Source organism: Anopheles coustani, chromosome 3 (genome assembly GCF_943734705.1).
Source record: "Anopheles coustani chromosome 3, idAnoCousDA_361_x.2, whole genome shotgun sequence".
Taxonomy (NCBI): Eukaryota; Metazoa; Arthropoda; class Insecta; order Diptera; family Culicidae; genus Anopheles; species Anopheles coustani.
This window is the reverse complement of record NC_071288.1, coordinates 30,032,889-30,045,150: the sequence shown is the minus strand read 5'-3', so window position 1 is coordinate 30,045,150 and position 12,262 is coordinate 30,032,889. Positions and strand designations below refer to the sequence as shown.

The window sequence follows — 12,262 nt, the reverse complement described above, 5'->3', positions numbered from 1 at the left end:
GTTGCCACACACCTGGGCAAGATCTCGTTTCCTGTCCTGCACGACGCCGCCCTGAAGAACCGATCCGGTCAACGACCCTTGCACGCGGTCGGATGGATGCAAACGTTATGAAATACGAAAACGAACCGAAGAAACCTACATAACCAACACACACACGCACACAAACTCGTTAGGTGCAACCTCAATCTTTCCTCTAACGTCAGTAAAGAAAGCACAAGAAGCGGGCTCGGAAGGTACTTCTTCGACCTTCTTTTGGTGCTTTTTTCCCCAGTTGTTGCTTCCTTTCTTTTAGCCTCCTCTTTCTTTCTATCTTTCACTTCCTCGTCGCGCACCGCAATTACATCGAAAGCCGGTGGAAAACTCCCCGGAGAAAGATCGAAAAGAAATCGGCCGAAAACAACCGTTATCCTTTCCATTCCTGGGGGAAGGGATCGCGTGTGGGAGGCGAGGGGCTGAAAAGTGCATACATAAGCTCGAACGACGAAGGGGAGAAATAATTGCATGAAGCTGCAAAACAACAAGAGTTGCATATTTTCTTTCGAGCTTATCGACTCCGTTCTATCACCGTTTCGTTACTCTTTTTTTTTCGTCTTTTGCCGTGCCTTTCTTGCGCAATCTTTTTGCACTCTTTCTCTCTTTTGTCGGATTTTATTTTGCTTTCTTTAGGTGCATCTTCCTGAACGTTTGCCCCGCTTTCAGTTGCATTTTTCATTACTTATGCGCTCCGTTTCTTCGATCGGCTGGCCATCACGCGCCCAATTCTCCGGTTCTTTGAGCCGTTTTGTTTCTTCTCCATTTTACAGTTCACATACTTTTTTGATTTCGTTTCATTTACCGTAACGACATTATTTCACATAAATATACCTCGTTCTGTGATCTGATTAAAGAAGAATGGTTTGCAATTTCGACAACCAAGTAATAATTACACATTCCTTTACCAATTTCTTTCCCGTTTGTTCCCCTGATATATAAAAAAAATCCTTCCTACTTCGAAGGAAGGTTCTCAAAGTAAACGGGAACTCCCATTCGTAAACCATCTGTCATAGGCGGTTGTTATCGGCAAAGGATTTCGCCCAACCATGCCTTCGATAAACGGCCGATAGCACGCTTTCCCATTCATGGGCATCAGGGTGGCAAAAGGAATAAAGTAAAATAAGGTTTAGAATTTACCACAACAACGTGCGGGAGGAGGATCAGCCTTCCGGGCTTCAGCGACAATACCACAACAAAAATGAAAGATCTGCCTTCTTCTTGCACTGGCGCAGAAAAGGTGGTGGCATTTTGTGGTTGCCATTTTTCCGGGAAAACAGAGCGATGTACATCCTAACCCCTTTCCCGGTACGATGGGTGGATGTGCACCGTAGTGTGACGAAATCCTTTACCCTTTTGCTGATTCTTACATGCCGAAGACACTTTAGGTAAGAAAAAGGGCTACGTTGAAATTCCGAAAGGTTTCTGCTCAGGGAAGAGAAAAAAAACGCATGTAAGGAAAATAAATCATGTGAAAAAGGAGACGACGAGTTAAACGAACTCGATGAAGAAACTGGCTGTTATTGCAGCAGACGCCTTCCAAGTAGAAAAACACGATTGAAAGAGAAAAATCGATTCATAATTTCTTCAAGTGGAAAAACGTGTAAGAGGAACAAATAAGTGAACTTGAGTGTAGCTAAGGGGTGCTGCTCGTTTAGTAGGCGCCCAAGGATCAACCTATTGCGTACATTTTCTTACGCCTGCCATCGTTCTTCCGTTCCGATACACCGAATGGCGGGAGTGGGAGATAATTTTCCGATAGAGAAAAGTCGTGACTCTTGGCGTTTTCCTACCCCGTGCGTGGGGAATTTATGTATGGTCTTCTCTCACCCTGAGGGATAGAAAAACCATTGATAGGAAGCGGTAAATAATAGCGTAATCCTTGCATCTATTCATGGCGGATTCGTGGAATCCATCGCTTCTTGATGATGATGTCGAAAAAATGATGGTATTAACACACGACCATCACCACCGGAAACCTATTCCCTGCTCTCTCTAGATCTGCCTGTGTTTGTTGTTGCACGTACATTTTCCATCCTGCCATCTGCTGGCAGACGTCTTTCTGGCGGGAAAACACGCGCAAAACACACCCTCGTACGCATCCGCCGAAAGCGAAGAGTGAGGAGTAAGAGAGCGGGTGGGGGATGCAACGATCCGGGAAATTTATTTCACTAAATACTCCATTATCGCGCGAGCGAGCACGCACACACACACGCATCAGTTTTAAGTAACGGTGCAACGGTAATTTATGTGCGATTTTGTTAACCCGACGTTTTTATATTCAGGGCAGTTGATTTAAGATTGGTTTTTGGTTTCCATGTTTTCTCTATCGTTTAAGTTTTGTTTTTTGGCTTTCTTCACAATTTACTTCACATACAGAAAAATGTTACTCCTCCACTCAAAACTCGACTCCGGGTTGTACGTTTTCGTACCGGAAGTATTGCAACTAAAAAGCGAAACAGAAATATCAACTGAAGCAAGTAAAAATGACGAATCGCAGCGACCTTCCCCCGGGCACGTCCGCCCAACCTTCATTCCCCTGTGGCGGACCAACACCCCGGACCGAGTGGAAATGATGAGTAATTGGACTAAAATTAAGTTATGGATGAAGGAAAATTCAATCCATCTGTAACGGCATGAACCGGGGCTGTGAATGGTGTTGGATGGATTCGGACTTCTCCTCTGTGTCCGGCTTTTGGAGCTGATGGGTTGCAAGTAGCATTCGGAAATGTTGCTCCAGTCTATCGAGCATTTTATCTGGATTTCTTTTCTGTACGTTCTATTGGCTGCTTGCGCACACACCCACCACCACCAGCCACACCGTTTCACCACCGTTGCAGGAGAGAAGCAGCCCGGGATGTTATGTTTTATGGGTTTTGCAAAAGTCGGATTGAATTAAGAACGCACTTTCTACTCTAGGAAGAGCCAAGGCGGCGGGGTGGAAGGTAATTTGCGCAAAAAGCAAGCACACCTTCTCTTTCACTAACTGTTTTTGTAATTCAATAAAAAAAGACAGTTTCATACCTTTTTGGAGATAATCCTATCTTGTTCTGAATCGTGGTTGGTATATTTTCTATGAAAATAATTAAAAAAAAAATGGATTTTCGTTAATGCACTGACTTCTGGAACATCCTTTTGTTGTTAAATACATTACCTCATTAACTCGCCTTCTTTTTCTTCTTAGTTCAACATTTTTTACAGTAAATCAACAGCCATATACAGTGCCTTCATTTGCATACATTTTGCTAGCAACAACTTTGTTCCAATTCTAGACTCCTGTCGCTTGCAGCTCGAACAAATCTAGGAAGTTCGTTTTCATGCTGACACTTAAAAAGTGTATGTGCTTCCGGTGGTAATGCACGTACCGATTTGAGTTTACCATTCGTGCACTTTATTCTATTTGTTGCATGCAATCGAAAAATGTTTATGAAGCATTTTAGAGCCTTTGATGTTTAAGCTATTTCAAAGGGATGGAATGGTAAATGCTGCAATTTACGTGATGTGGGCAAATTTCATTTTCATTCCACTGCAATTGATGCATTCGTTCACTTTGATGTTCTTTTAATTCAAACAAAATAACATTAGTTTTTTTAAAGCTACACCATTGTTTTGAGTTTTTCTCAAGCCCATCAGAACGTTGAAATAAAAAATATTTCATAGTTCTTCATTATAATATTAATTTTATGTTATCTTTTGCACTAATTTTTATGTCCAAATTCTTTGTTAAATAATTTAATTGCTTTTTAAAGAACCCCGTTAAACGCTACGTTTATGATTTTATTTTGTATAGATAGCAAATGAAGGTGGATAATAATTGAGGACATTGAGTACCCTATTTAATTTTACATTGCTCCCGCTGGAGCTGTTACTCGTAGATTGTCTCTGGTAAGCGTCTAGCGTCAGTGTGTTGTAACAGACCCCGGTACATCGTACAAACTAGTGTCGCCTTCCTTTTTGTGCACAACACTCATTTCACCCTGATGTCATCGCATCGTCGAAGTCCTTTCACTTTGGCTGCCGCAAGTGTGCAAATGCTGGCCAATAAAGCTCCTCGTAACAGCTGTGGGATGCACAGGGCGGATCCAATTGCATTATGAAGACATTTCATGGCGAAAGTAAAGTTGTGTTGTGACGTCCTTTTAGAGAGAGAGAGAGAGGTTAGCTTTCAACAGTTGTAGTTCATCTTAAATTCAGCCCATTACCGGCCGGAGTAGCATAGGTCACATAGGCAAACGAGGAGTTAAAGCATAAATTGCCAATTTTATTGATTATCGATACGCGCTGAACCTTCTTGCAGGCGACGATGAACACAATCTTAAATCATAAAACGAGTGTTGGTCGCAAGTATGTCTCAACCGGCACTTCACTTGTCACTTTTACCTTCTCGGTCGTCGGTGCAGGAAATTGGAAAAGTGAATGGGTTGTTCGCTCGTACAGCATACGGCATCGATCACCACCAACCGCTTGGGCATACAACGAGCTCTGTGCAGCTTTTGGAGGTGTGGTCGTATTTGCCGAACCGTCTCCCTTCGTCCATCTCGCACCAAACTGGCGCCAAAGCCTTCTTGATACAATGATATATCCGCCCCCGGGAATGGATGCGAATACTGCTGAGACCAACCAGAAAAGCTTTCTCCACCACAACCGCCCAGCGCCATCTCGATAAAACTTCCATTTCGAGCAAGAATGCATTTCCCAAAAATCGCACAAAAGTGTCAACCATAACAAAATTATCTGCGAATCCGAAGAACCAACGACAGCCAGTCGCCACATGTGTGGAGGAGCGGGGTTGTGGGGGTTGATGGGTGGCGGGTTTTTGTGTGCAGCACGAAGACAGGCGGTCGGATAGAAAAGTCATTCGTCCCACCGAGTCTCCACACTCCATCGCTCAAGACAAATCGAGGACTCCCCCTCGACGCAGATTCTAAGGCGGAAGAACCGGAGCGCAACTACTGCACGATAAAACATTGATTTGATTTCCTCCCTGGCATCATGGCAATTGCATATTCAATTTCCCCCTACACACACCCACTAAGAGAGCTTAGGGAAGCGTGCACAGTCAGCAGAAACTATGAATGTCAGTGAGCGTGTGTTGATTGCTGCAACAAAGTTGACGCGGAAGTGCACGATGCGATGTGATGAGTTCCTCGGCGCAAGTGTGTCTTTAGGGACTGCCCGAATTTTCCCATTCATTGGTGTCGGAAATGGAAGCAGTGTTTTGGTTTGTTCTCTGTGTGCAATGGCATCAACTTTACTCACTCTAGGCACTTTGATTGCCTGCGTATAATTTATGTTGTGATCTCTCGCCCTTGATTGGCAAACACGCCCTGTAGAAATTTCGATTTCCTTGAGCAGTAAGAATGTCAGTAAATTAGCAATTGAGGCAAATAGTATTATTAAGACGTTCCCCCGTGGTTGCTTTAATCAAGGATATTCTTTGAAACACATCTGTCATAATCTCATCTGTCAAAATTCCCTCCAGACATTTACCGTTTGATTGACATCCGGAAGTTTTTTGTCAAAACATAAACAACAAATCACTGATCGAATCTAAACAATAATATGATTAGCACACCCGGATTACACGTCCTTCGACTGCTTTTGCTTACATCGATGTAGCTTTCTTTTTCCAATATTTAAATGAGATCAAAGACAATTTTCCAACGGTTGCAATTATTAATTAAATCTCGCGCGGAAATCATCATAACATGCAATACCTGGAAAACAGAATTACCTCACTGATACACACTCCCTCGAGCGATGGCCCGTGACCTGACCGTGCGCTGGATGGAACCGTGTTAAATATTCAACTATGTTTTTATGCGTTGTTTGCATACGGGCTTTACACACCACCCTGTTTGTAATCCTCGTTTTTGCATATCTTGCCGCGAACCACGTGGCAATTGCCCTGTTTGTGCCCTGTTGAACTCGACCGTCTGTGTGGAGGTGTGTTGGACGTTTGACCGATGTGTATGTTTTTGCAAGCGCGCGCATAAACAGATTGTGCTGCTGTTGTCCGTCCGGGTTTTCATTTGCATCGGTGAGCTTTCCGATGATGTGACTCTACGCACGTGTTTGTGATTCGCGTTATCGCCGGCTTAATGAAGGCATAATCAAATGAATTCAATTAAACGATGCAGTAATAAACATAAACAACATCCACTTGCTTCCTTCTTCCCTTGCCCGTTGCGTTGGATATAGTTCTGGGAATACGCCAAAAACAGGAGCATCCGGTTAATCTAAGTGAGTGTGTGTGTGTCCTTTTTTCTAACGGAACTAATGAAGCCGAATAATCCTGAAACGGTGGTGTGTGCCTTTAATTTTGGAGATCCCTTACACGGTAAAAGGAGTAGCTTTCGGCGTCGCTAAAAATGTCGATCCAAACCATAACAACGCGATGATTCAATCATCTCCCACACTACGAAAAGCGGAGAATGAAAACAGATGGCCGGCGGGTAGAGCAGGCAGCAGAGATATAGGTATATAATTGCACTTCCGCAACATTTGATTACATTTCTGACCACACCATGGCTTCAACCACTGCGCGCTGCTACTCGTCGTTGGGTGTTGGGGTCTGCCTCTGCTTGCGGCGCTGTCCGATGGAAGCACTACTTGCTATCGGGTTTATGTTTGGCTTCGATTGTTCCACCGAAGCACACCACACTGTGGAACTCCGGAGTTGCCCCAATTAAATCACAGCGCGTAAGCGCAAATAACACACCACGGAGAGGCTCCCGATGGGCAAACAATCCGCGTCCGCAAACGTAAATGTCCAGAGTGGAATATTCCTGGTTTTCCACGTTCGTTCAGCAAACATACGCTCGCACACACACTCAATTCTTCCGGGTGCGCGTCCGTTATCCAGCCAAGGATCAACATGAAAATGGATATCACCGGGAACGGATCAAATCAGGGAGTTCCAGGATACGCCGTGCTGCTGGATGGGATGATGGAAATTGATAGAATGGAAAATCAACTAAGTGTGCCATACCAGAAGATGTGGAATGCGTGACCTACACTTTATTTGCTATGTTCCCGGTTTGTTACAAAATTCTGTTACAGAACTCTGAAAGGTTTTTGCGCACTAGCCTATTTTACACATGGCGTTCTGCCGCGACTTCTATTCGGGTTCTTTCGATTAGGAAGCATCCATCATCAGCAGAGATGCAACATTGTCCACATAACTGATACATTGCCGGATTGCAGTATCTTATTTCGTGGATCTCACATGAACAATCCTTCAAAACCAGTCCTCCACTCCGTTGGAAGAAGAGATTCCAAAATGACACAGTTGTTTGTCTTCCCTGTTTGGGTAGGGGATTTTACGTAAGTGTCCTCAAACAATTGCTGGATACATGAGCATTACCAACGGTGGCGAGTGAGTGAGTCTTTGAAGGATGTGACTTAATGGGATCCTTCCACAAGCCCTGAAACAACTCGTTTAAAAGTACGGTTTTTTATTCCATTCTGTTTTTTGTTTTTCTTACCCGCAGAAATAGAGTAGTATTGGGAGGACATACAAACAACCGAAAATTTCAAAACAAACGAAAACAAAAGAATGTTATTCTGCACTTTGTCCCAACTTGGTGACAGTTGAGCTTCATTGGGAAGAATGTCTTGCCTTCTGTTTTCTTAAGCGCAATGATTTTTATTCCTCTTTTCCATGAGCAAGAGCCAAAATGCTGTTTCGAAATCCAGGAAAATATTTTCTTGAAGGAAATCGCGATCGGGGAAAAAATAAATAAATTAAAACAAATACCAAAACTAGCCCGCGCGCCGAAGGGCGAGTTTAAGTGTTTGAAAACCAGAAGAAAAAAAAAGCACGAAACGTTCGTAAATTTTCCAACCCACTCAAACGAATGGAAAAATCTGCTGATGAGCTTTGACTCTCGCGTGGGTTGGTTGGTTTGGTGTGTGGGTGCCTTTTCATTCTTTCCCACGTGGACAATGTTGGGGCCACACACTAAGTGTGGTTAGGTTTGCTCCTTCGCCTTCGCTCTTCAGTTTTATCCTTCATTTGGCATTGTTTCTTTTATGCTTTGCAAATATTGCTAATGGAAACACAAACACACTCCCGCTCCCACCACCACCACACACGCACACCCCGCTTTTCCTGCGTTCCTGGTTGTGCCAACGGCAACGTCGCGTTGATTCTGTGTGTTTCACATTTTCCCGCCCTAGATTGGATGGACGCGCGCTAGGGTTGGAAAATTGGAATGGAAAGGGTTCGGTTCGGACACACCAGAATATCAGAAGACACTCCCTGCGGAAAGGATGAGTCGAAAACAATCATCCATGAGTTTCACTCATGATGTTTTTTTTCCTCTGCCCATGACTGTTATGCGAGTCTTTTTCCTGATTCCATATCCGTATGGTTAGCGAAAGTTAAAACAATGTAGAGAGTAAGGCGTGACTAAAAGAAAAAAACGGAACTATATGGAAAGCTTCCCGCTGGGTTCCCCACATCGAAGTTATCTAAATATTTAGGAAGAAAAAAGAAAGGCGACACTAAATATGTTTCTGCTAGCGCCATCATTTCCAACGTTGGCAAATGGGAAATGATAATAAATCTGCCAACTGCTGATAGTAAAGCTGAAGTTTATTTTAACGTGCGCATCCTTTTTGAACGTTTCCTTTGCGGCGTGTTGCTATTAAACTCGTTTGCCTTCTTTCTCTTTTCCCCAATTTTCTTATCGATGTGATTGAAACGATGCTAACTCTTTGTTTTCTCCTCTTTCTCTCTCTACTTGCAGCAACTTTTCCGCTCGAATCCCGGCCTGACCGCAGCTAACTCGGCCGTTCCGGGGGCCCCCAACGGGCAACCGCTGCCCCAGTCGGCCCTGTCGCTCTCGGCCGCCCAGCAGCAGCAGTTCCTGCAGCATAATGCCGCGTACGCCGCCCAGCAGGCCGCCCCGTACGTCATCAACCCGGGCCAGGACCCGTCGCAGTACATGGGAGCGCTCATCGCGGCCGGCGTGCCACAGTACTATGCGCCCGCCCCGTGGGGCGTTTACCCGGCCAATCTGGCCATCCCGCAGCAGCAGTCACAGCCCCGCCGGCCCCTCACCCCCTCGCAGCAGGGTGCGGAAAATCAACCCTATCAGGTAAGGGACGAAAAACGGCCACCAGTTTGCTGATAGTTTAGTTTAGTGTATTTTTTTCACTTCACTGTACGGTGTTTTTGGTTTTGGTTGTTTTCGAATCCTTTCCACGTGTACAAATGTTTCGTTTAATTCGTTATCGTGGCTCTCGTGTCGCCTTTCCCATTGAATTTTACTTCTGCTCTAAGGCAATATTCTGATTGACGCTAATGTACATGACTGTTCTTAATAGGGTTGTACTCATTCCTCCATTTCATGTTTCATTTTGGTCGTTTCCGCTCTAAATGACAACATTTTATCCTCTCCCTAAAAGGTTAATCAGAGGATTCTCTCTTGACTAAACTGTTTGATAAAATAATTTATCTTTCACAGAGCAGAGATTTCGTTCTCGAACAATTTTTCTTTCGCCCATCTGGTTCGTGACCGGTAACAAATTCTCCGCACGATACAGGGTTTTTCAGTTGATATCATAACAGTAGCAGTATTTATTCTAACTGCAGCACATGATATTCCAACAGTACCAGTTGATTTCATAACGCAATCATGTTTATTATAACTGTGTCAGTTGAAATCAGAATCGTAGCAGTTGATATTATAAAGTTGGTATGGCAGGTCGAGCGATGTACGTAACTAACAAGTATAAACGTATATCGCATGAATGAAACGCCAAAGTTGATTTACATAGCAGGTGAATTCATCTCGCATGAATCGCTTTAATTTCAAACGAAAGGAATTTTTAAACAAGCATTGCTGATTAATTTTCATGTTGACTGCATGTCATTTTTTTACTTATTTTTGTGAGCAGTTTCGTTCCAATGAAATCGAAGAGTGTCATTCGCTATGAACCCACCTGATATGTAGATCAACCTTGGGCTGTCATGCGTGCGATATACGTTTACACTCGCTAGTTGCGTACTTCGCTCAAGCTGCTGTACCAGGAGGATTATAATATCAACTGCTACGATTCTGATTTCAACTGACACAGTTATAATAAACATGATTGCGTTATGAAATCAACTGGTACTGTTGGAATATCATGTGCTGCAGTTAGAATAAATACTGCTACTGTTATGATATCAACTGAAAAACCCTGTAAGACACCTAATCCGGTAAACTTTCCCGTCGACCACAACGCCACATCGCCTGTGGTGGAAAACAATTCTTCCGCCCGGCTTGTGGGGGAGGAGTGTTGGAAAGAAAAAAAAAATAGCGCACGTTCCCAAGAAAACACCACCCCACAATCGACAAATGAAACGGAACTGAGATGAAGTGGCGGTTAATTAATAAAGCAAAATGCGAACGATGAACTTTTGTTGCTCGGGTAGGGGGAGGGAAGGGGGCTGGTGGACGACCTCGTTTGTTCCAGCTTCTTTCGCACTTTTTAGCCGTGGTTGGAAAACTCGGAGTGCGCGCGGAGCTTCCGAGTGGGGAAAAATTTCATCGCAACCATTTTCCAGCAGTGATTTTTCGACTCTGCGAGATGCTTTTGCACTTTTAAGATTCAACGGCTTTTCGCACACAAACACACACTCCTCGGCGGGGTAAAATAATTACAAAACTTGCTAATCAGTTTAAGTTCGCCGGATGACCGTTCGCAATGGGCGAAGGTGGTTGTTCAATTGGAGAGTGTTGGGTGTAATTTTTCTCAAACGAAGAATTATCTTTTTCCGCACATCAGATTGTCACTTAAAATTTACAGATTAAGTTATACTCAATAACAAATAACTATATAACAATAACAAGCTAGTTGACTATAAGTATACTATAAATATACTAAAAGCTAACTGAATACAAATATATAATATGGTAAAATCACCATCCGAACAGAACCATTTCAAAGTTTTTGTTCGGTTTTGGTTTCATTTATTGATTTCTGACCGCTGCTTAACGCTGTGTTCATTCCACTCTTATGTATTCAGCAGTTTATTTTATTAATCTTGAGACACTTGACGTGTGTTTGTTTATACAACCTCAAGAAAATCTTCCTTGAGAAGGTCATGGTTAATAATCAATGCCGATGTGCAACGTCTCCCACATCATTGCCTTCTCAGTTTCTCGCACGAAAACACACAGAAGTGGGTTTGTTTAAAATATAGCTTAATTGTACCATCGGCATTCCCGGTCGCTTGTCCAACTTTCCCAGACATTCTCTTACTTCATGCTGGAGAATGTTAATTGGGAAACTTTTCTCTGTGATTTCTCGTCGTAATACCGTATTCATTACTTTTGTTTCCCTTTGTTGAAGCCGATCGAGAAAAACGATTGTCGATGTTCGACTTTCGCACGAGTAGCTTTCTTACCAAGGTTAGAATTTTGTTTTGCAGAGACCATGGTATGAAAGCTGCTTTTTAGAATAATCTCTATGCTGCAAGAGTGTGTTGCAAAACACGGTATTACATTCTTCACGCCTCGCTGGGAATTGTCTCTGCTGAACTCATTAAGGCATAATCTGCATCATGTAGAGCGCGCACTTGCACACCTGAAAGCTTCCTCTATGTAGCCGTACCTTCTCGCCTCACCTCACCGCGAAATACAACACCCCAAGTCAATCTTCCGGTTCAACCAACCGTGTCCTCGAGGAGAAGAGGGAACGCAAGGCGTTCGCGAGACCGTCCTTCCAGCGGAGCGGAGTGAGCTTTGCAAACTTCTCTTAACGCTACGCCTAATTGGTATTAATGATTCATTAACACAATCCACCACCAAGCGCCCACCTCCCTTCGGTGCTTCTTCAAACCCTTCGAAGGGTTGAGAAAAGTATGTGTTGATATCGTGCCAGCACAGCATGGTGTTTCGTGTGCAGTTCGGTTGAGCGAACACAACAGAACCGACCAACTCTGGAACGTGCACCACGATTCGCTGCACTTCAATTCGTCTCCAGGGGGGGAGGGGAGGGTGTTGGGAAGCTCGGGCTCGGACACTGGAGGTAGGATCCCAGGCCGTCTGCACGCGACATAAGCATGAATAAAGTAAATGCTAGTAAACAGGGGCAAGAAGTTCTCTAATGCGCCGGCGAAAGGAAATGAGGACATGCATTCGACTCTCTAGAAATCGCACCAAGGGGCAACCGTGTGTTATACTGCTTGCACACACAGTGGCACGTTAGTAAAGTAGATGAAAATGGAGGAAAACTG

General features: G+C 43.9%; 1 protein-coding gene across 3 annotated transcripts in view; it reads left to right on the top strand.

Annotated features, from left to right (window-relative positions):
* LOC131260180 (maternal protein pumilio) overlaps positions 1–12,262 on the top strand; it is a 152,986-nt gene that overhangs the window by 127,502 nt on the left and 13,222 nt on the right. For all 3 annotated transcript variants that reach the window (XM_058261856.1, XM_058261854.1, XM_058261855.1), the window contains one exon: positions 8,784–9,134. In XM_058261856.1, coding sequence (XP_058117839.1) covers positions 8,784–9,134 — 351 coding nt within the window. The remainder of the gene's footprint in view (positions 1–8,783; positions 9,135–12,262) is intronic.